This window comes from Cucumis sativus, chromosome 3, assembly GCF_000004075.3.
Source record: "Cucumis sativus cultivar 9930 chromosome 3, Cucumber_9930_V3, whole genome shotgun sequence".
In the NCBI taxonomy this organism is placed as follows: Eukaryota; Viridiplantae; Streptophyta; class Magnoliopsida; order Cucurbitales; family Cucurbitaceae; genus Cucumis; species Cucumis sativus.
The window spans coordinates 12,649,986-12,673,189 of record NC_026657.2 but is presented as its reverse complement, the minus strand read 5'-3'; the positions used below and the strand labels follow the sequence as shown (position 1 = coordinate 12,673,189).

Sequence of the window (23,204 nt, the reverse complement as noted above, 5' to 3'; positions counted from 1 at the left end):
GATCATAAAAGCAAGTATATGTAAATGATATATACACATCATTCAAAAGGGCACTCACCTGATGTCAAAGGAAGTTTGTTAATTGCTTCCACAATTCTGGCTTTGCTTAGAGTTTGAGCAAACCCGAACACGTTGTTTGGGGTCGTTAACATCATAATCATATTAGAGGTATTTATATACTGTATTTGGGTTTAGTTCCTTCTAAGCCTACCTGCAGCTATGTCTTCAAAGAGCCCAACTCAAATGAAATATTGTAATGATGCCCACTAAATAAAGTATTGTTTTTATATAATCTACATGAGTTCTAAATAAGTTGATCAACCAAATAAAGTTCGAGTAGGTATCAAATTTCTCTCGTTCTAGTTCATATTTGACTAAAAGAATGAACAAAAACAAATAAATCATTTCCTAATAATTACATGCTCCGGATTCCTTTTTTTTTTTTTAAAAAAAAAAAGTTACATGCTCTGGAAATGCCTGAAAATGCTTCCTACGAATCTCACCACAAAAATGTATTAAGTGTACATGTGTTCTATGAATAATAGAAGAAAGTTACCAATAATCACCACAAGAGCAAGAACCATCTCTGAAATGGTGGAATCTATTTATGTCTCTTACAATAATCTCACGTGAAGCAACTTTGCTTATGAATTTGAATGCAGTATGACAGTCAATACATACTCTCAAGTTCTTCTTAACTCGAATTGGAGCCCCTGGTGGAGTTGCAATCAACCCAAAAGCCACAGCGAGTTTCTCACTGTGGTGCCATAGAAGTTGTTCTTTTTCAATTTGCTCCACATCATGTAGATCAGTCTCAATCATGGGAACATAACCTGCACTAGTCAAACGTTCCCGCAAATCATCAAGTTTTACGTATATTTCTTTACTTCTAGGGTGGCTTCTATCTCCAACAATAAAAGTGTACACCTTATCTTTCAGCTCAATCCAACTCATCCCCGGTTCCTTCTTCACTAAGCTGTTTTTCATCGATCTTCTTACCTTTGCAACATTATCCCACATTCCTGTGGATGCATAAATGTTTGCTAGGAGTATATGGGTTCCTGATTTTTCAGGTTCAAGAGTTAACAGCATCTCAGCAGCATGTCTACCAAGCTCAATATTTTTATGAATCCTTGCAGCACCTAGCAGTGCCCCCCAAACAGCAGCACTGGCTTGAAATGGCATCTCTTTTACAAGTACCATTGCCTCATCCAATCTCCCAACTCGACCCAAGATATCAACCATGCAAGCATAATGCTCTTGGGTCGGTGTAATTCCAAACAATTTTTCCATTAATCCAAAAAATCTGCGAGCCTCAGTTACTAAACCAGCATGATTGCAAGCAGAAAGGACACTGACCAAGGTTATGTGATTTGGAAGAATACCATTTTTGAGCATCTGATAGAACAGTTGGAGGGCTTTTCTTCCATGGCCGTGTTGAGCAAGTCCACCAATCATTGCTGACCAAGATACAATTCCCCTCCAAGATATCTCATTGAAAATGCAGCTAGCATCATCTATACTTCCACATTTGGCATACATATTAACAAGTGAATTTCCAGCAAAAACGTCTGATAGCAATCCACATTTCAGGACATGGACATGGATTTGTTTTCCTTGCTCGTATGCTGACAAATTCGCACATGCATTGAAAAGAGAACTGAAGATGAATGCATCGGGCTTTATATCTCTATCTTGCATTCGCAAGTACATCTTTAGAGCCTCTTCGCCCAGGCCATATTGGGAATAAGCTGTAATCATTGATGTATACGCCACCAAATCCTCAGCAGGACACACTTCAAAAACTTTTGCTGCATCTTCTAATAGACAACATTTTCCATATGAATCAAGGAGGCTATTTGCTACATAACCATCATATTGATAACCAGATTTGATCGATATTGTGTGAACTTGTTCACAGAACCCATTGGCCTGAGAACCAGCTGTAGATTTGAGGATTGTTGACAATGTGGTCTGGTTGAATTCTAAACCTTCTTTATACATATTTGTGAAGAGCGACATAGCTTCTATGTCATACCCACAATTGGAGTAACCAGAAATAATAGAATTCCATACAATCACGTCCTTTTTTGGCATTAAATCAAACACCATCCTTGCATCTTGCAGCAAACCACACTTGGAATACATATCTATCAATCCAACACCTACAAATGAATCTGGTTCCATATCCATCTTCATCAAGGCAGAGTGCAACTGCCTGCCTAATTTTACAAGCCCTATCGCAGCACAAGCTTTAAGAGCACTCGATAGAGTAAACATACTAGGAGCCACTCTATAGCTTCCCATTTTCCCTAACAATTTAAGAGCTAAATCATTCTTCTCATGAAGAACACAACCAGCTATTACAGCATTCCACGAAACGATATCGGGTTTTGGAATTTCATAAAACACAGCTATTGCAGCCTCAGGACACCCAGATTTTGCATACATGTCAAGAAGTGCATTTGCAGAAAATGGGTCAGAATCATATCCAAGCTTTATCAAATACCCATGAACTTTCATTCCATAATTTTCATCCTCCAAACCAGCACAAGCATTTAATACAGTGGAGAGACTAAATTCATTAGGACTAATACCAGTAGAAATCATTTCTTGAAACAAATTTATTGCCTCTCCAAAGAAATCAATCTGCACATAACAAGAAAACAAAGCATTCCACGACACAACATTTCGTTCTGGAATTGCCTCAAATAGCTTCTTCGAATCACCAAACTCCCCGCATTTAGCATACATAACAACCAAAGTGTTGGCAACAAACACATCAGACTCAAAACCTGTCACTAAGGCAACCCTATGAATCTGCTTCCCCAGTTCCAAGTTCCTTGTCAAAGAGCACCCTTTTAAAACACTAGAGAAAGTGAACTCATTACCCTTCGCTCCCAATAAATACATTTCATAATAGGTCAAAAGGGCTTCTTCACCACGCCCATTCTGAACATACCCAGATATCAAAGCAGACCAAGAAACTAAATCTGGCTCGGAACTATCTATAACAAGTTTCCGGGCAACTCGAAAACACTGACATTTCGAGTATAAGTTTACTAATCGGTTCCTTAGCCCTAACAATCCCAACCTGATGATACGAGCATGAATTGCCATGCCTGAACTTACATCCTTGGAAGCAGTAAACTGTAATAAAAGCTTTGGATAGGATATGGATGAAGGGTTGCTACTGCTATCAAGTATAAACCCAGAAACATCATTGGGTCGTAGGTTGCTTATATATTTGACCGATGTGTTAACAATAAAGGGTTTCAGAGGTTTGCGAAGAACGGTCCGTAAAGAATGAAGGTGAGGAAAATTCATTGCGCACACAATAGTATACAATCTATTTGCTCATTGAAGAAACTACTATCGAGTTTCCATTATCAGGGGGAATTCTATAAATCCAACATGCCACCCCCCAAAAAAAGCACCCTCCATTTGATCATTTGCAAATAGTAGTTGAGAAACTGTAAACTTAATTCCGTTGCATAAGTTTACGCAGGAAGACGAATTGAAGGGGAAAACAGAGAAGAAAGAGCGTACACTGAAACTTGAGATGAAGGTGAACTTCTTATGTCAGTCTTGAACTTCAACTTGAACTTGACATTATGCATTCTCTCTCGTTCTCTGAATCTTCTTTTCATGTTTGAAACAACTGAATTTGGGAGCCATTCCGATTAGTTCTTTGTTTCGAATTATTTTCATATTTGAATGCAACACAAAACCAGAATTTAAAATCCTAAGTTCCTAAACCTTTAGGTCAATGTTGTCATAGCAAGAGATATTTGTAATGTTGTTTTCATTCTTCATTAATATTAATTTTTATTTGTTAAGGAAGGCCACTATTAAAGTGATATTTAGTTAAATTTATTGTAACAATTTCATTTTTTTTGGTTCTTTAATTTTAAAAATTAACAGAAATCAAATTTGGTTAATTTACATCTCAAAATACAAAGTGATCCAAAAGCTTAATAACCTCAAGAGAATATGATTCTACCTTAGCTGACGAACTACAAACCTTGCACACATCGTTCAAATTTGGTTTCTAAAACTTTTCACTTACGAGTTGGAAGAGAAGAAGTTATCATCACTCGTAGCTGGACGACTGTTCCAAAGACTTAATCCAACTTGCTCATTCATGAAGGAAGCTTTCAAACCATACAACATCAACATTCACCAAACCCCAAAAGCTTCTAGCGAGTCACAAGCACGGGCACATCAAGAAATCTCTCAAACATCAAAGTTTCATTCCTCAAATAGTGAGCTTTTTAAGTATGTTCCATTTTTATTTTTAATATTTTAAAAGTTGAGGAAAATAACTATATAGTATATAATCTTTATTTTTTAAAAAAAAAAACAAATTGATAACATGGTCTTGAGTATGTATATTGACTAATAAATATGAGCATATAAATTTTTTTAAAATTTAATAAATAAAATAGACATCTGGAAGATTCAATAATTGAAATAGTTGAACACAAAAGACAAAATTTGAACATTAATTTCATACCATTTGTAAAATATTTTAAAACTAAACCACATTTTGGAGACAATTCTATTAAAATGTATCTTTAGCCAACAAATAAATATAACATTGCAACAACTTTTGTTTAAAAGAAAAATGGTAACAACTCTTAAATTATAACAATAAGAAAGCCATGTGGTGGAGTGAGGGGAGGGTTGGTGGTGTGAGAAGTGTTTGATCTCACATGGAAAATGACGGGTAAACGACATGTCGTCTCATTGCCATTGGCATGAAATGAATGGTACGATGAGTTTCCGGCTCCCCCACTCTCGCACGTACCTCTGGACTGAAGAAAAAACGCGCTAGTGGTTCAGATTAACCGCGAAAGGAAACTTCTTGTAGTGGATTGAAAGAGTGGGGAATCAACAGAAAGTGAAAGCCCACGTACCCACAGAGCTAATCCACCGTTTTCGTTCCCAATTCACTCGAAATGTAACTCACAACCCCAACCCTCCATTTGTAGATTCAACCAATGTCTGAATTCCTCAATTCGAGTTCTATTTTCTAATTGGGTCCATCTTGCGAGGGCGTACAAAATCGGAATGTAGAGGATTCCTGATCACTATGGCAGTTGATCTCTCTTCCATTTCACTTCATAAAGACCCTTCACCAAACTTCGCCATCCCAACTCACCCACATTCAATTTTCGATTCTCAGGGGGAGGTTGAGTTCAGAGAGACAAAGTATGAACAGGCAGGATATCGAGAGCAGAGAAGTGAAGAACAGAGGAAGTAGTAGCCTCTCTTCTTCCTCTTATTTGATTGAAGATACTGAAACACAATGGACTTCCTGGCTTGTTCCTATGTTTGTAGTGGCTAATATTGCTGTGTTCATTGTGGTTATGTATATTAACAATTGCCCCAAGCATAATGATGAGTTTGAAGGGAAGTGTGTGGCAAGGTTTCTGGAGAGGTTCTCATTTCAGCCTTTGAGGGAAAATCCTCTCTTTGGCCCTTCTGCTACCACGTAAGAGTTGCCTTTGCTTTACTTCCCTTTATACCCATATACAAATTTTCGGTTTCACTTGATTTTCTCTTGTTATATTCCCCTTGGGTTAGAATTATTATCACTGTGTTGCTTGTTTGAGATAATTCAAGTGTGTGTTGTTATTTTCAATATGGGATATGCTTACTTTTAGTTTGTAATTAAGTTTTGATGATTTTGGTTACCTAACAACAACTCCACTCGATGCTGTGTTTACATTATTCTGAAGTTGTTTCTTGTTTAATCATTGTTTGCTGTGGTTACTTTTACTTAAGAGGCTCTGCGATCAATAAGTTTAGTGGCTTTTTGGCGAGTTACTACTTGGGGTGTGGTGGGGTTTTAGTCATACTCTCCTTATTGTTTCTGTTTATTGAATTTCTAAGAGATGTGTAGGTTTTGTTTTCTTTTGTACTTTTTCACAATGCCTTACGAATGATGGATGACTTCCTGGAGTAACTTTATAGATGAGCAGGGACATCAAAGAATATCAGTCAATTCTGAAGAATTTACTGGTAAAAGAATTAGCTTTCGGGTGTATGACAAATAGAATTGAGCTAAGTGGTGAATTTTCGTGGTCCTAAGATGGACAGTTGGAGTGTGTTTAAATTTGAAAAGAACCAACAAATATGGAGTTCCTTATTATATTACAGATTGGAGAAGATGGGAGCTCTAGAGTCAACTAAAGTTGTGAATAAACATCAAGCATGGAGGTTGATTACATGCATCTGGTTACATGCTGGTGTCTTTCATCTGCTTGCAAACATGTTATGCCTGGTCTTTATTGGCACTCGCCTTGAGCAGCAATTTGGGTTTGGTATGTGTTGTTCTTTATTTATTAATTTTTGTTTTGATGAAATGAATCTTCTCAATAAGTAAAGGTAATCAGTGCTTGTAAATTGCTAACGTGAAAGAAGGCATTTCTGCTATTACAAGTCTCTCGTCTTCTATACAACTGCAATTTTAGATTCTTCTCCAGATGGTTAAAGTATCTACTTCTATTTATTTCCTGTTAAATTCTTGCAAGATGTGTTAATATAGAGCATACTATACGTATAATAACTTTTTCGTAAGGCTGTTCTTGGAGAATCAAGCCCAGAGTATATTCTCTTTTCAATCCAACTGTCTTATACCTTTTTCAAGACTATTTTTTGTGACTTAAGTATCTTCACGGTAAGCTGATTTCTTCCTTCTATTTCATGTGCAGTGCGAATTGGAGTTATTTACTTGGTTTCAGGATTTGGAGGGAGTGTACTGTCTTCTTTATTAATTCAGAACAACATCTCTGTGGGTGCTTCTGGTTCTCTTTTTGGTCTTCTTGGAGCTATGCTTTCAGAACTTTTCACAAACTGGACTATCTACACCAACAAGGTTCGTGATTTCAGATCAGAGAGCCAAATGCATTGCCTTTTTCATAATAAACCAACATAGTTTCTCTCACGTTATTTAGGTTTGATCTTCTGATGTATTTGGTGCTTCTTACTTCTATAGGCCGCGGCATTAGCCACACTTCTGGTTATTATTTTTATTAATTTCGGGATTGGACTTCTGCCACATGTTAATAACTTTGCTCACATTGGTGGATTTCTTACTGGATTTCTACTTGGATTTGCATTGCTTCCCCGCCCCAAGTATGGATGGTTAGAGCAACGGAATCTTCCTGGTGTTGGTGCTGGTCTGAGTTCCAAATACAAGACATACCAATATGTTCTATGGATCGTTTCGGTAGTTCTACTGATTGCTGGGTAAGTCCATGTTCATATTTTCTTATGTAGTCTGTGAGATTTATACATAGATGTGGGAAGCACAGCACTGAATCAAAATGGTGACTTTGGTCTTGTTGCTTTTGTATAACTGTCGTAGTATCAGAACAAGATGACTCTTTTGCATGATTCTGTATACCAATTGTTTATAAATATGCAGGTTCACCATTGCTCTAGTGATGCTGTTCCGTGAGGAAAATGCAAACGATCGTTGCCATTGGTGCCATTATTTAAACTGTGTTCCCACTTCAAGATGGCAATGTGATTAGAAACGTCTTTAGAGAGATTTTTCATCATTTGGACCATTCATTTCTCCTGTAAATGTGCAGTTCAGTAGAAATATGGTTAACATTCAGAATTTCTAGTTGCTTGTTGCTTAGGAATAACGATAATGGTGGTAATGAAGACATTTTATTGTTTATGGGTTGTGTTCTCGGCACTAGTAGTAATGGTTTGTTTTGTTGATCGATAAGCAAAACTCAAAGCAACTGCCAGATAAATAATGGATCATACCCTAAACTTCTAGTTTCAATATTTTCCTACAGGGAGACTTTCAATGCCAAGAGCTTGAAAATTATGGATCTTGAAATCAATTTCTGTATATGTTAAAAGTTAAAACTTTTATTGTCAAGGTTAATGCTTAAGACTGCAGAAATTTAGCATTAGGATGCTCAATCATGACCGTAACGCCCCAAGCTTTAACTTTGAATTGTCTTAAATTGCTTTAGAGGGTGAACTATCCTCATAAACCAACACAAGTTTTTTTTGTATGATTTGTTCTCACATACATGCTTTCTAGAAAAATCTTTACCCAGCATAGCATCGCTTCAAGCTATGCATGCTTGACTTTGGAGATTCTATGATTAAGGCATCAAAAATAAAAATATACCTCGTGAATATATGTAGTAGATTTAACTTTTTTTAAGTCTTTGCACATAATTTCACATCCTCACCATCCTTTTCATTCAAACGTGATATTGATTCATTTATATACCTCATTTCGGGCGTAGGGGGTGTGGCCCAAGCTTCACTCTCGGAAGTAATTGAAGACAAGTAGATAGCATGGCTAGGTCGCAGGGATTAAAGGGAATACTGATATCAGGTGTCAAATTTGAATTCTAAATCTTATAGTTTGGGCATTACAATGAGAACTCTTTATCAAGGATTGCTCGATTTTCTTCATGTAAGATTCGCCTTAGCAGTGATGAGACGCGTATCTTGCTAATTTCCTGGCTGCCGGAGCTATTTTACTAATTGTTGAAGGAGACTCTTCATAATTGGCAGGGTTTCAAATTTCATCTCAATTCCAAGAGGAGGTCTAACTCTGTTTTCTTCTCTTGTAATCTTCAAATCTCGTTTATGAATCTTAAATTGAATAGGATCGTGTTTCTTTCAAACACTCGGTACAAATAAAAAAGAAAGAGATCATAATTATTAATCAGTAGCCTTGTGACTGTTGCTGAAATTGAAACACATGAGGATCACTTTTTCAACTTCTTATTCTGTATTATGCTAAGCTAGGTTGATGCGCTAAGCCCTTAAGCTCAATCAATGGGCTGCCAAATTTGATCGAAGGCCTTCATATAAAGCAATAATAGAAATAATAGAACAAAAATATTCTTAGTTTACATGGTACTTTCTTCTTTGAGTTGGACCTAAGGAAGCAATTTCAATAGGACAAGAAAGTTACCACACTTCCGATAAACTTTTTGTTGGATTCATCTTGGACTCTTAACACTCTTTGTCCATTTTGTCTTTGTAAAGCATAGTCATGGGAGCTGCACTAGTAGACGACAACAACGAGGACCCAGAAATAAGACTTTTCATGTTGTACTCTGTTTAACAAAAAAAAAAAGATTCACTGGAAAAATAATAATAAATTAATACTTCAAAGATACAAAGTCCACAAGAGATATAATAAATTTACACTTCTCGTGGAATACATAAGCTAACGAGGGAAATTGTGGAAAATATAGGTCTAACAGTGCTATTTCATTTAACATCAAAGGGGAAGAGAATCTCTCCTCATCTTAGAGATCTCTTGGTCATTTACTACAGTATTTTTAGTATAATTTGGTGTAGAAAGATTCAAACATGTAGTTACTAAGACAGTCGTATATCATGATCATTTTAACTGATCATTCACTGTTTATTTTAGGGAAAGGTCCGACTGGACAAACCAAATACAGAAACAAAATGCCTCTTATCAACTGACATGATTTGAACATCAGTTTTGTCTTTCTGCTGTCTTCCATGATGATTCTGAAGGTGGAAGGGTCAACCAGACAGGAACTGTCGTTGATGCATTTGGATTTTACCGCCCAAATCGATGCAATCTTAAAAAATATCCAATCCTCGTGGGGTAAAGATAAGTGACTGAAAAGCTTCATTCTTTTTCTTTGATCCCTAAGGTTCCTGTAAGGAAGTCATATCATAGCAGTAATAATGAAATTAGGGGAAAATGAAGGCTGAGAACCCATGGTGATGACTTTGTTAGCATCTTGCCTAAAAATTATTGAAGAGTGGGTTCAGTAAATGAGGTTAATATTTAGAGTCAATGAGTTTATATTTGAAGCATAAATATGTAAAACAAAGCTTCTCGATAAATGTGCAAATTTCAATTGTGTTTACTATTGAAGTTGTTGTTTACACCAACTTTAAAATTTGATGGACCAAACAGTGAGTTTTAATTGTTTTCAAGACGTCATATAGGTTATCAAACTATCCACGTTTTCAAGACATCGTATAGGTTATCAAACTATCCACCTTGAAAGCTTTATTTGGACAGGAGAGTTATTCAAATTACTTAGACATGTGTGATTTTGACGGTGGAATTAATCGAGAAACATTATCTTAACAGAAGATTGTACCATATAAATATGCTTCTTCTCACTCGATGGCCTGTTGTGAGCATCCAAAGCTCTATTATGTGACAATGGCAGCAACTTGCTGTAGTTTGGCCATGTGGGTGTCGAGAAACACAGAAAGTTGCTTAGAAAGCTTTACTTATTAAGAGGGGTTCTTCGTCCGTGAATGGATAGTGATTTACAACTCCAAATTGCACCATTTCTCTTACTTTTTCAAAACATTTCTCACCTACCTTGTTAATTTGGTCTTATTTTTCCCCCAAACATTAGCTTTTTCACCTTGAGAGCTGTGGATTTATTTACCCATTTGTCATGGCCCGTGATTTTTCTTTTTCGGATTAAACTGTATATTAGGTTCCCATTTTTAACTGGTTGCTAAAGTTTGATGATACCTGTCAAACTTTATTATGAACTTTATAATGATGTTGATATGATATTGTCATGATTGCTATTATATTTTTTTATAATGGTAACTTTTCTGTTAAAAAGTTGTTGAAACAGTACCCATTACTTAATAATACGAAATTAAATGGATGAAGAGTTAATGGATTAGGCTGTGATTTGAATAACCAAAATATTCTTTAGAAGAAGATTTAATGGATTAGGCTGTGATTTGAATAAATAAAATATTTATTCATACGTCATATTCTCAGCGTAGACTTATGAGGATTGTCCTAAAGTTCTAGAAAAAAAATAAGACGGTAGAAAGTGAACTAAGGGGATGAGTTCAACACAACATTACTACGTATGTAACAGAAAATGAGTTCAATCTATCGTGATTACCTATCTAATGATATGAAAACTCTAGGATTTAATAGTTAGGAACCCATTTGTTGAAATCTAATATCAAATTTTAAAACCAACAAATCAATTTGACAACAACCCAAGGAAATAAGTTAAATTTGGATTGACCGAGAGATAAAGAGAACTAGTTCCTCACTCTAAGTTCGAAAACTCCACAAGCAAGTGGATCAAACTTATCTTAATATTCTTAGTATGCAACTCTGAATCAAGAATTGCAAAAAGATGGCGATGAGACTTTGTCATCTACCATAGAATTTCTATGGAAAGAAAACCCTGAACTTCAATAGTCAAAAACTTCTTAAAGCAACCTAATGGCAAGAAATAAATAGTTTCCAATGAAAACCCTAATGTCTTGTGAAAAGACTAAACTAATCCAACTTAAATGTTATAAAAAAGAATAAAACTGTAAAATACTAAAACTACATCAAAATTATTTATTACAATTTAATTAATAATTTGATGCCTCACCAATTCATAACAACTAAGATTTAATATTCTACTAATATCCTTGCCACCCAAATATTGTATGGTTGAGTGAGTTGTCTTGTGAAATTAATCACAAACTAGTTCTAACAATCATATAGGTCCATCGTGAATTTGCCAATAGTCTCCTTGGAAAATAACCACGCAAGTAAGATGAAGGTTTATAAAGAAATGTAGTGGCAACTAGCAAAATAGCAGTGTTTGAAAATGTACAAATTGAGGAGATGAACAGAGGTTGATTAATGATTTGAAGTACCAATTAAATTTCAAAGGCATTGGGTAGAACTCGAAACATGGAAGAATCGTCTGTTCATGGTCAACAAGTTGTAGACTAGACATCAGAAGTGGTCAAATAATTACAATTTCATTGCTGCTGAATAGAAAGAAAGCACACACCCCCACACACAGCATAGCATAACCAAGAAGAAACGGAGTTACAAAAACAAATAAAGATCATCTTGATTTGGTACTTGCAAACTTAGTCATGCGATCAGCTACAGAATTGGCATTGTTTGATGAATTGGGTTCATGGGAGATACCATTGTTTGAGAAGCTCCATGCATCCCAGGATACCTGCGCATACCGCTTGTTCGATCCAAATTTCTCTAACTCGAGCCTCTGTTTTGGGGCACTTTGTGACCTGACTTTTGCTTTGGACGACTCTGTGTTGGCCATATAGTTTGGATAACCTGCATAGCCGCTGAAATATCCCCATGCGTACTCACTTCTTGTCGGTGACAAGGTAGCCCGTTTTGCGGTATTCCCACGCCTGGATGAAGCAGAATGCACTTGAGGGCTATTTTCTGCTGTTCTTGGGGCTTGTTCATATTTCCCAACAGGGAATTTTAAGGAGCTCAAGGACACTTCCCCTGAGGAAAGACTCGAAACTGGATTTGCAGCCTTTGACGAGTGTTTTGATGGGGAGTCAATTGTCATAAAGCTCTGGTGGTTTCTAAAATCTGGAGCCATTTGAGAGTTCTTAAAGCTGTTGATGTTTCCTTGAGACTTCAAATGAGGTTTCCATGTATCTACCTCAAGGATTTTGTCTGTTTTCTCATCTACAGCATGAATATTTTTTAGAGGCAACTGTCGATTGTTCCACAAATTTTCTTCCATCCAACGATCTAACCAACTCGACCCGACCGGTGCTCTATCCACAACAGTTACATCCTTCAAGTTTGAGTTCGAACCGCATCTCTGCAAGAGTTGGTAGGAACAGTTGAAATGGATGTTACTTTTAGGATAAAATATTCAAGCATCAGAATCTGGTTTCAACATCAGAGTCTCCGATAACTAGAATGAACTTAAACACTATAGAATATAGAATGCAAATATGAATGATTAGTCTTATTAGATCTTAGAAATGGCATTAAATTCTATACCTTCAGAAGTGCAGAGTTGTCAAATTTATTACTGTGATGAGCACAGAGTTGATCTCCAGTTCCATTGGGGGTTGCTTGAACCTATCAACAAAAAGGAAAATAATGGTGAGCATTTTCAGAAAAAAATAGAGATACATAAAAGCAAAAACTTAAGTGCATCGAACAAGTAACAAGCAGAAAAGGAAACAATCACATGAAGTCTCATGGAAACCCCATTCTCTAACAATCGCTATAGTTATGTTAAAAAGTTATATGAAGAATACTGCAGACTAACGGACATTACATTAACTCATAAAGTCAGAAGGCAAAACAGAACTTCCACAATTTAGTTGACCAGATTCTTAGCTCTTTTCTTTTCAAACAGAACAATTAATTCAATATAAGCTTAAGAATCCCAGAAAGCTATAAAGAAACTGTCCTACAATGTCATTCATAGAACAAACTAAAAGAAATGCACTAAAAAAAACATGATAATATTGAAAACTGGATATCAATGGGAGGGGAAAATGAACACATACACGGATATGAGAAAGCGAGGATTTGCTGGTGGAATGCAAAGAATCCGATAAGTTTGAGCGACCAGCACAAGCTCGTGATTGCAATCTGACAAGTGTCTGCATTCGCCTTAGCATGTCAGCCATTTGCTTTCTCACAATGTGACCTCTCACCAAAGCTTGAAGCTTTACCAATGCCTTTAGTGCCCTAAGTGCCCTCCTTGCCTTCAAAGTTTCCCTCCAAAAGTTAGACACAATAATAACCAAAACATCTTTCTGCAACTCATATTCAAAAAGTCCCTTGAATCACTATTATTCTGCAAACTAAATGTGGAAAGAGCTATGATGGGGGAAGGGGACCAATGCATAAGAGAAATTCAACCAAACGCCAAACTGCAGCTTTAATACAACCATTTGAATTAAACAAAAGCTATGATAAAGCCACTTTTGCTATTTTAAGCAGACCAATTTAATTAATTGTACATTTCTCCCCAGACTTTCAGAAACAAATCCCACAAAAACTTGTTGAACTCTAAAAATCAAAAGAGAAGCATAGCTGGCAAATGATCCTTTGGATTAATTATTAAGGAAAGGAAAAACCAACTTGAAAAGGAAGGACCCATCAATGTCTTTTGTGATTATAGCAAAGGAATAACCAATTATATTAAATTTGGAAGATTCTTTGATAAGAGGAAGTGGAATCATGTCATGAGAAAGTATAATGAATCTCCCAGCCACTATCACAAAAACTGGTAGCGAATGAAATTGGTGAGGGAAACAGCAAGATGTCAACACGTATTTGACCCATTACACGTGCAACCATTAGAACAGAGAATGGAGATACTACCCAATTGGACATGCGTGGACAACAGGGAGTTGGATGTTCTGAGATGCTGAGATCACATATCCACTTGTGTCGGCGCACTAAATCCAACTCGATTTCTTTCTAACCACTTAATTTTCCGGAAAAATTCATAGGACCACTTCATGTTTTGTGCTTGGTTTTAGATTGAAATCCAGAGGAGAACAAAAGAGAAAGGGGAAAGTGAAGCATCAGGTAAAGGAGCATGGAAATACAATCCCAAATGCCCATGTGAAGGTTTTTCTTTTCTTTTCCTGTTTGAAAAGATGAAAGTAGCTTTTTGAAAAAAAAATTCAGAGTTGCAGATTAGGTAAGTTTCTTTCCATTTGGGTCTACAAGGAAAAGGGGTAATTCAAAGTTTAGGTTAGAACAGAAATGAAATCAAATTCTACAAAACTACGGCTAATCGCAAACTTTCTAAGACTTCTAAAAAATCAAGTTTGAAAATTTATCACCAGCTAAACCCCATATCGAAGTAACTCAAGAAGGTAAAAAAAAAAAAACGGAAGTCTCCAACAAGGGGTGAACCCCAACATTGCCAAAATCTTCCTCTATTGAAGGTCAATGGGAATAATTACAGCTATTATGAAAGGGGAAATTTCTAAAGAAAGAATGTAAAAGTCAAGAGAGCAAAGAAGCCAACTCACCAAATAACCCCGAAAAGCGGACTGGATTTTAACGGCAGCTGCGTCCTCCATCCAACGGCGGTTAGCATTAGAGTGAGTAGTGCCGCTGCTGGTGAGCCGAACAACCTCAGCAGCGGCATGGGCAGCAGCTAGAGCTGCCTCAGCGACGGCAGCGGTGGCGGCAGCCACGGCAATGGCGTGTTTGTTGGCATCGAGAGGTTCGGTGTAGGAAGAGGAGGGGCCAAATGCATTGGGTTGGGAGGAGGTGGCGTAAGGGCGAGAGTGATGGTTGTGGCCGGACTTACCGAAGCTCCAGCGCTTGTTCTTCTTGATGTTAGGGCCTGGGGTGGAGTCAGGGAGGGCGGGAGGGGGTTTGTTTGGACGGAAAAGCCGGCGGAGAAAGCCCATAAATGGAAGTGGAAAGCTAGGAGAATGAGGAGTAGAGAAGTAAAAACATGGCTGAGAGAATATGAGAGAAAAGCATGGAAGAAGAGAAGAAACTAGAAAGTGAGAGTTTTAATTTGAGGAAGAAGAAGAAGAAGAAGAAGAAAGTTGGATTTGGGAAATGGGAATTGGTGATGTGAGCAGCTTGAGGCCAACGCGCTTCTATGAACTGTCTACATCACGCGCCTAGCTCCCAATGTTTCTTTATGTGGTTGAGGACTTGTTATGCTTTTTATAATTACAAATATTTATAGGTTTCTCAAAATAAATAAATAAGCTGTATGTATCAACTTTTTATTTTTATTCATAGCTTTTTTTTTAGAAAAGTTTTATTATACTTTTTATGAAAGTACTTCAAAAGTGTTAGATTTAAATTAGAATTCTTCTTAGGATCAACTGCATAACTCACTTACACTAACTCTATGTTTGAATCTTCTCATCCTCCCAATAAAGATAAGCTTTTTACATTATTTTATTTACTTATATTTTTTACCCCATCTTTTTTGGTATGTCAAATTGGAGATTTTATTATCTTCCTCATTGCTATTAGCTTGAGTTTTAAAGATTTATTAGATACATGGATGGATATTAAGTTTCAAAATTATAATAATATCCATATAGTTTGTGACTACGCCATAACTTTCTTTTTAGTTTTTTACTTTTAAAACATTACATTTTTTATATTTTTTAAAAAATATTTAAAAATAGTAAATTTTACAAAATATTTAACAAATTTTATCGATAGTTATTAATATGTTACGGTGATAAAAAAACTATCATTAATAGAATCTAAAATTTTACTATAATTTGTAAATATTTTAATTTATTTTATTATTTTAAAAAATATCTTTTTATTTAACTTTTTCTTTCCTTTTCAAAATCTAACTAAAGTTATTTTTTAAAAAAAAAAATAAAAATAATATATAGGACCCTTTTTTTTAATTTGTTAGGAAAATGATGGTAGTTTAAATGGCATACGGGTGTATTAGTGATCAAGCAATACATAGTTCAAAGAATAAATTTTTTAATTTGCTTAAATATTAAAAAAGAAATTGGCCTTTAAATAAACAATTGTTTTCATAAAGAACAAAGTCATCAAAAGTTATTTGACCAAATTAAAATAGTTGATGTTACCTTAATAGGATAGTCTCAAGCAATGTTTAAAGTGGCTATATATATTAGGTTTGAACATCGTCTTTATCCTTGGTTGTGAACTGGTGAGGATAAGATGCAAAATTAGATTGAAGTTATTTTAGACAGATTTAAAATAGGAGAATAACTGGTTTACCCTAATTCAAATTATATTCTTTATTCAAAATGCATTTTTGAATTGAGAAGAAAAAGAGTGTGATTGTCCTACCACATTTGAAAGACATTATTTGCTCATCTTTCTACCTCTCAACCTCTTAACTACACTATCTCTTTTATGTCCTTGGATTTGATTAAATAAGTAGTTTCATTTGTTCTTAATTCAACTCCTTTTAACTATTTTTTTTGTTATTCGAATCTCTAACATTTTAGTGAATGTTACATGTTTTATGTCAATCAAGCTAGGCTTGTGTCCAGGAACTTCAAACATTGTCTAGTAGAGAGTAGAGAGAGGAGAGAAGAAAAAGGTAAAGGGTGCCTTTTTATTCAATGAAACCAGCTGACTTCTGAGATCATTGATCTCAGATCAAACAGGAAAGGAGAAACACAAACAAAACCAAATGGAAAACTACAACATTATTATTACTATTCATTTCGTTTATCGTGGTGATTTCCACATCAGCCTTCTCTTCTAGTTTGAACCTGAAATGAAGCAAAAAGAAAAAAGAAACCTTTCGTTCAACAGAAACAGCCAATTCTTAAGAAAAATGGTTAGAAAAAGAAAGAAAAGACTGACCACAAGAGAGAGTTGGAAGTTGGCAAAGAGAAGGGAGAGTGGAGGCAATTCTAAGGGTGCTGCAAAGGCAATCTTGTTGCACAGCTCCAAGTGCACCACAGCACTCTGGGCTTGGGTTAGTAGCACCAGGAAGCACAAATGGTGCACAACTATTTAAGTTGCTGAGCTGAGTTGAGCAGCCTTGAGGCTGTGCCTGTGCTTGAGCCAGTATCAAAGCCAGCAACGACAGAATCACAACTTGCTGCTGCCCAAGAGACTTGATGCCTGCCATAGTTGCTCCTTTGTTTTGCTTTTAATCTCTGTTTTTTTGAGTTCTGAATCTGTTGTTTGATGATTTCTTTAAGTTTTGGGGGATTATTTATAGAAGTTGAAAGGTTCAACTTTTGCATGAATCACCTACATACCAATTCTTAGTTCACAGTTTTGTGTTGAGTAACCAAAATTAACCTCAGTTGAAATGATCATTCATTCCCATTCATCACAGTTCATCAAATAAGATGGTGATACAATCCACTGTCCTCTGAATGATTACAGCAAAAAAGAAAGAGAAAAATGGGAGACGAAACGTAATTTAATTGGCTGTAAAAAAAGTGATTCAAATGTAGTTGAAAACAGCTGGTTTTGGCTAATTCTAGATGGGGTAATCATAAAGCATAAAGAGAGAAAAGTTACATAAAAAATATAGAGAAGAGAAAGAAAAAAATAAGTGAGTGAGAAGTTAAGTTGCTTTAGATTCTTGCTGTTGATCAGAAAGTTCAGGAGGGGCTGTCCAATAGTTTTTTACTGCAAATAAAAGTTTCTCCATATGATAAGGTCCATCTTCATGATGCACAATTTGACTGCTCCAATTCAAATTATCGGTTATCATCTTGATTTTCGCCAAAGTGTCAATATTCTCTCGAAAGATTACGCTTCCTTCTGGCCTCAGAATTCTGTCCATTTCAAGTAGAATGTCTTCCATTTCACATCTGCAATGCAGTTCCAACAAAACACATTTGAAAAACCAACACACTCCACATGTTCTCTAAAGATCAACTTTGTGAAAAAGAAAGTTTGATGAAGAATAAAACTTTTCATGTTTCCTCAGACTATGAAAAAAGGCAATACCTATTCTCATAGAGGCTAAAAACTGAATCAGCATGAATGAAGTCATAAGTTCTTGGATAAGTAGACATTGCCTCACACCTGCAATCCATCCACATGAATAAATTACTTAGATGAACAAAATATTAAGAATTACTTTATGCTTTAGTCACATCTCACGTGCCCATTTCCTTGTGCTCATTAACTATTCAAAAGAGAATACTTTATGCTCATAACTCATTTGGTAAAGTTTTCTTGTATCCTAGACATGAAAAACATGAATGTTATCAAAACAGCCTTAAACTTACCAATCTTGATACGTGCCGATCAAACCTCTGTCATATATGACTCCGAGCGTATTGACTTTGGCATCCACAGGGACCACATTCATCACCCAAACTGGATCATCAACCAGAGCAGCAGCAAATCCACCCAAGAAAGCATTCATGTCTAAGAAATTGCGGTACCGACCAGGCTTATTCAACTGATTGTTTATGGTTCTGTAATAGGTCAACCTCTTCTTCCATAGCTCAGAATCATGAATGAAAGTTTCTTCTGTCACCCCTTCCACAGTTCCTCTACTAATCCTTTGTGGGATTGCATTTAGCCTTTCTGGCCATCTTGCCAACTTCCCTCCTGCTATTTCCTTACTGTTTGAAACTTCAGGCAAATGTGTCAAACAAGCTTGCATATCTGTATACCTGAAAGGACAAAATCAAACTCAAAATAAGACGTTAAGAAATCACAATAAAAAATAAACATAAAACGTAAATGATAAAGAATTGATACAAAAATTTACGCAGTTCACTAAAAATGTGTTAGCTAGCAGTTTATTCTTAGAGAGAAAATATCATATTACAAAGTCATAGGCATCAATAGAGTTAGAGAGTGTATATAGCCCATCCTCTAAACTTTGGGCCATGCAAGATTTCTATACGTGATTGTTCGGAGTGTCGGGCCATGCAAGACTTCTATACGTGATTGTTGGGAGTGTAAAATAATAGATTAGAAAACATTCTAAGAAAGCTAGAAAGAGAAGTATGTGAAAGATATGCAGGTCCATGGAGAAGATACCAAGCTCTGTCAGGATCTTGAGCATTACAGAAAGGTGGATTCTTAGTGATCTTGCGGTTGACTTTACAATTCAAATGATTGATAGGCTTTTGCCAAATGGCAATATCACCATCTTCAACTAGTTTAGTCCAACAGAGGCTTTTGGCAACCTTTTCAATAGCAAGCTGTTCAGAATTCAAATCTTCCTTCGTTCTTTCCCAACCTTTCCAGTGTTTATTCCAGTTAATCGGAGGGCCTGATAAAATCCAGTACCCGCCAGGGCGTAGAACTCGATCAACTTCAATGAGAAAGATCCCATCTGCAAGATCAAAAGTATACATTAAAAGGAAATTCAAAGTTTTTAACTTTATGTATACAATAATGTCATGTTGCATATACACAATTATGTAATGAAAATGAAAAGAAAAGTGTACCATATTGAGACCAAGGGATTAGGCAGCGAGAGCAATGAGCCATGTCAAAGGCATTTGAAGGATAAGGGAGCCTCTTAGAAGCAAGAATGCCAATGAGTGCAGGAACTCCTCTTTCTAAAGCAAATTGAACTTGGGCTTCATGAGTGTCCCTTGGTGCAAATGACATCGTTATGATGCCCCTTGACAGTAAATAAGCTCCCCAACTTCCCACCTTCATCATCAACAAAACAACGGGTATTTATTAACTATTTGATTTTTTGTTTTTTGTTTTTCTGAACTAAGACTATAAACCCTTCATCCACTTTTAAGTTTCATACTTTGTTGTCAACATTTTGCAAATGTTTAAAGAAACCAAATCAAAATTTAATAACTAAAAAAAGTTGTTCTCATTTTATTAATTTAGTTAAGAATTCTACTATTGTACTTTTAAAAAGTTACAAACTTTTGTAAGAAAATATGAAAAATAAAATTAATTTTCAAAAACCCACCAAAAAAACTAAATACATCCAAATGGAAACTTAACTTTTTACTTTTAAAAAATGAAAACTTATAAACACACTTTTATTTTATAGATTTTTATGTCATGTTTGGTTATAAATTAGTTATAGTTTTTACAATTTGATTGTTAAAATGTTTATTTAAGTAAAAATCATAATTGAAAATTGGAAAGACAAAAAACAAAATTTGAGAAAAAATTTTAAAAATAGCAAAAATAAATTAAAATATTTATCAAACCATACCAAAATTTTAGAATTTACAATTACATATTTTTTTTGTAAAATCTACTCCTTTAAAAATTTCTCTAAATTTGGTATCATTAAATAAAAAGAATAAAAAGTTAATAAATAGGAATAATTGGGTGAGGCTGGCAAATGGCAATTATGATGATAATAATAATAATAAAGTAAGAATTTTGTAATTAATAGTATGACAGAGAGAAGAATAATGAGATTCCCCAAAAAAAAAACCAAAGTCTGCTCCATGACTGCCACGTGTACCGAAACAGTTATAGCCAACCAAAAAAAGGGAAGCGTTAACTTAGCCTATCGCATACATTTCACATATTTCAAACATTCTTTTCCTTTCCCCCTCCACACCTATTATTCACGATTAAAAAAGAAGATTATCAAATTATTTTTACTTAGACAACCAATTTGAATCCCCAACTTTTGCTATTTTTGGTTCATATTACAAAATTCTCCTTTCACTAATTATATTATATAGAAATGGTAACCAATATTTTACTTTTTATCTTTTAAAAAATTACTTTATAAATATCCATAGATAAAAATATTCTCAGTTTTTTTTTTTATGGTTTTCACTAACCCAATTTAAAGAAATAATTTTCCAGTTTTACATTTTTGTTATTTTCATTATTGTAATACACACAATTTTATTGTAAAATAATCAAACGGTGAACTCTCCTTTCCACTTAAATTTTAAAACAATTTCAAAATGAGATGAAAAAAAAAAAAGAACAGAAATTTAAAGAAGGGATATAGAGAAAGAAAATCATTAGCAAGGAGGAGTTATGTGTTAATATGGATGATGGAATATATAGAAAGAAGGTTGAAAAAGATATGAATTTAGTATAGTTACCCCACAGCCCGTATCAATGGCGGTTCTGATGGATCCATCTTTAAGATTAATTAATTTCCCAATATTATCAATATACGCATCAGCTCCGTCGGGAAACATCGTCCCTCCGCCCGGAAATCTAAACGTCTCCCCTTCATATCTAATCCAATTCTGCACAGCTTTCTCCACCGTCAGATCCTTATGTGGCACATTCACATACCACGCCAAATCTCTACTCACCGGCCACGCGAACGGATTCCGGTACCCTGGAGGCGCAGGAATCCGGCACTTCAAGGCCTCCTCCTTCTCCGGGCAATGCCTCTCTCTGTAAATCAGCCTATCTCTGCTGAACTTCAGAGACCTTTGCGTGTCCTCACATGGGGTGTACTCGCTGTACACCAACCCACATGCCGGAAAAGGTTTTGCAGCGGTGATGGTGATGTTTTGGAGGGTGGTGGTGCATGGGAGGATGGCGGCAGAGGAGGGTTGTCGTTGGCGGAGGCCGAGAAAGTAAGAGGAAACACAGAGGAAGAGGATTAGAGAGATGGTGTAGAATTTTGTCCGTAGGGAAATATTGGGTTGTTTTGAAGATTGTTTTGAGGCCATTTGTAAATTAAAAAGAAAAAGATGAGGAATTGGGTTAGATTGATTTTGTTAAAGGATGGAGAAAAGTGATTTGATTATATAAGGTAAGGGAAGATTTTGGAATGTGTATTTTCTTGTGTAATGAAAATTTGGAAGGTATGTGCCAGTAGGATGGTGAAGTAAAGAATTGTCTGTTACTATTAACAAGTGTTAGAACGATGTTAGCTATTTTTTATTATGAAAAATAACTCCACTTATCTAAAATACATTAAACTTAAAAGATCTTTGTTAGGGTGTAAGGTACGAATAACCAACTAAATAGTTTTAACAAATAACCAAAAGCTAATATAATTTATAACTTATTAACAAAGAGTCTAATACTCCCCACGAGTTCTAAGATGTATGTCATAACACCCAACTTGTCAATTTCTATGTGTTCAATTCGTTCGTGGAATTTGGAATCAGTTGATTATTTGTATGTAAGACTTAATGTGTATAAAGGGTTCTAGGGTAATGTATATTAGTTAAACGGAGTTATTCTCCTTAATGAAATATAGCTCCTATAATTCAACGTTTGTTATGGTATTAAAACACTTATTCCATAATTTGTGTTGAATTTTAAGTGTCTCTTCTCCTTCGTCTCCATTTTCCTTCGTTGAAACTTCTCGAGATTTAACTTTCGCTAGGGTTAATCCCACAACCTACAACTTCTACTATTGTTTCCACATATTTTGAAGCTTAACTCAATCCCTTTTTGTTGCATAACTCAACCGCTATTATGTTTGTTTTATGTCGTTGTCATATTTGTTGTAAGTTATAATTTTCATTCAAAAGTTTAATTGATTTTTAACCGTAGTTTTGAAACATTTATGGAAAATTACTATAAATATTCTTTTAGGATATTTCTATCTGTATCTGATTTTTTTTTTATGAAAATTCATTAAAGTTCGATATATAGTTTATAATCTTTAACATTAATTATATTTCCTCCAAATTTTAGTCTTTTTATTAGGGATGAAAATATAATTTCAATTTTAATGAATAATATACCTTAATTTTATTTCTTTTGAAACAAAATAATAATTTGGCTCCATAAAAAAATATTTATTTTCATATTTAAGTTTTATTTATTTCTCCAACTTTCTAAAAACTTTTAGTAGGACAAACATGGAAGGGAGTTTTAAGCTAAACTCAAAATTGATTATATCAATATGTCAAATTTGAATAATATTTTTAAAAATTGAGTGAATTGCCAAACGACCATTAAAGATCGATGTCAAGGAGATAGTTATTAATTAAATTCAATCATTTTGTGGACTGTTCAATTGTATTTTCACTTTTACAGCCAT

General features: G+C 35.1%; 5 protein-coding genes across 8 annotated transcripts; 1 reads left to right on the top strand and 4 right to left on the bottom strand.

Moving 5' to 3' along the window:
- Window positions 1-337: 337 nt before the first annotated feature.
- On the bottom strand, window positions 338-3,748 carry LOC105434848 (pentatricopeptide repeat-containing protein At5g04780, mitochondrial). The gene has a single exon (XM_011652837.2). The coding sequence runs from the start codon at window positions 3,325-3,327 to the stop codon at window positions 553-555; it is 2,775 nt and encodes a 924-aa protein (XP_011651139.1). The 5' UTR covers window positions 3,328-3,748; the 3' UTR covers window positions 338-552.
- Window positions 3,749-4,750: 1,002 nt separating this feature from the next.
- LOC101218455 (RHOMBOID-like protein 3) lies at window positions 4,751-7,832 on the top strand. Of its 4 annotated transcripts, none has more exons than XM_004140737.3 (5): window positions 4,751-5,497; window positions 6,166-6,329; window positions 6,720-6,883; window positions 7,004-7,257; window positions 7,436-7,832. In XM_004140737.3, exons 1-5 carry the CDS (start codon window positions 5,217-5,219, stop codon window positions 7,542-7,544), a joined length of 972 nt encoding a protein of 323 aa, XP_004140785.1. In that variant the 5' UTR covers window positions 4,751-5,216; the 3' UTR covers window positions 7,545-7,832. The 4 variants fall into 4 exon arrangements, with proteins under 4 accessions (XP_004140785.1, XP_011651138.1, XP_031739455.1 ...); XM_011652836.2 differs by having other exon boundaries at window positions 5,360-5,497; window positions 5,980-6,329; XM_031883595.1 differs by having other exon boundaries at window positions 5,379-5,497; window positions 5,988-6,329.
- A 3,813-nt stretch (window positions 7,833-11,645) lies between these two features.
- On the bottom strand, window positions 11,646-15,342 carry LOC101216161 (protein IQ-DOMAIN 14). The gene is made up of 4 exons (XM_004140803.3): window positions 14,815-15,342; window positions 13,330-13,530; window positions 12,812-12,892; window positions 11,646-12,626 (listed from the first exon to the last, which is right to left on the bottom strand). The coding sequence occupies exons 1-4, from the start codon at window positions 15,199-15,201 to the stop codon at window positions 11,883-11,885; spliced, it is 1,413 nt and encodes a 470-aa protein (XP_004140851.3). The 5' UTR covers window positions 15,202-15,342; the 3' UTR covers window positions 11,646-11,882.
- Window positions 15,343-16,843: 1,501 nt separating this feature from the next.
- On the bottom strand, window positions 16,844-17,535 carry LOC101219080 (protein MEN-8). Its single transcript, XM_004140739.3, has 2 exons — window positions 17,123-17,535; window positions 16,844-17,028 (listed from the first exon to the last, which is right to left on the bottom strand). The coding sequence occupies exons 1-2, from the start codon at window positions 17,391-17,393 to the stop codon at window positions 17,018-17,020; spliced, it is 282 nt and encodes a 93-aa protein (XP_004140787.1). The 5' UTR covers window positions 17,394-17,535; the 3' UTR covers window positions 16,844-17,017.
- A 35-nt stretch (window positions 17,536-17,570) lies between these two features.
- On the bottom strand, window positions 17,571-22,043 carry LOC101216405 (probable methyltransferase PMT15). The gene is made up of 6 exons (XM_004140804.3): window positions 21,292-22,043; window positions 19,693-19,903; window positions 19,280-19,577; window positions 18,514-18,906; window positions 18,230-18,307; window positions 17,571-18,090 (listed from the first exon to the last, which is right to left on the bottom strand). Exons 1-6 carry the CDS (start codon window positions 21,874-21,876, stop codon window positions 17,841-17,843), a joined length of 1,815 nt encoding a protein of 604 aa, XP_004140852.1. The 5' UTR covers window positions 21,877-22,043; the 3' UTR covers window positions 17,571-17,840.
- Between the last annotated feature and the right edge of the window lie 1,161 nt (window positions 22,044-23,204).

Bases quoted from the DNA above. Each gene is read 5' to 3' on its own strand.
- LOC101219080 (XM_004140739.3), bottom strand. From the start codon at position 17,393: ATGGCAGGCATCAAGTCTCTTGGGCAGCAGCAAGTTGTGATTCTGTCG.
- LOC101216161 (XM_004140803.3), bottom strand. From the start codon at position 15,201: ATGGGCTTTCTCCGCCGGCTTTTCCGTCCAAACAAACCCCCTCCCGCC. The intron at 13,531-14,814 runs GTGAGTTGGCTT...GAAACTTTGAAG, and splicing joins CCGCTTTTCGGGGTTATTTG to GCAAGGAGGGCACTTAGGGC. The intron at 12,627-12,811 runs GTATAGAATTTA...CAACTCTTGCAG, and splicing joins ACAACTCTGCACTTCTGAAG to AGATGCGGTTCGAACTCAAA.
- LOC105434848 (XM_011652837.2), bottom strand. From the start codon at position 3,327: ATGAATTTTCCTCACCTTCATTCTTTACGGACCGTTCTTCGCAAACCT.
- LOC101216405 (XM_004140804.3), bottom strand. From the start codon at position 21,876: ATGGCCTCAAAACAATCTTCAAAACAACCCAATATTTCCCTACGGACA. The intron at 18,907-19,279 runs GTATCTTCTCCA...TTGTCCTTTCAG, and splicing joins CAAGATCCTGACAGAGCTTG to GTATACAGATATGCAAGCTT. The intron at 18,091-18,229 runs GTATTGCCTTTT...ACTGCATTGCAG, and splicing joins TTTAGCCTCTATGAGAATAG to ATGTGAAATGGAAGACATTC.
- LOC101218455 (XM_004140737.3), top strand. From the start codon at position 5,217: ATGAACAGGCAGGATATCGAGAGCAGAGAAGTGAAGAACAGAGGAAGT. The intron at 5,498-6,165 runs GTAAGAGTTGCC...ATTATATTACAG, and splicing joins TTTGGCCCTTCTGCTACCAC to ATTGGAGAAGATGGGAGCTC. The intron at 6,884-7,003 runs GTTCGTGATTTC...TTACTTCTATAG, and splicing joins GGACTATCTACACCAACAAG to GCCGCGGCATTAGCCACACT.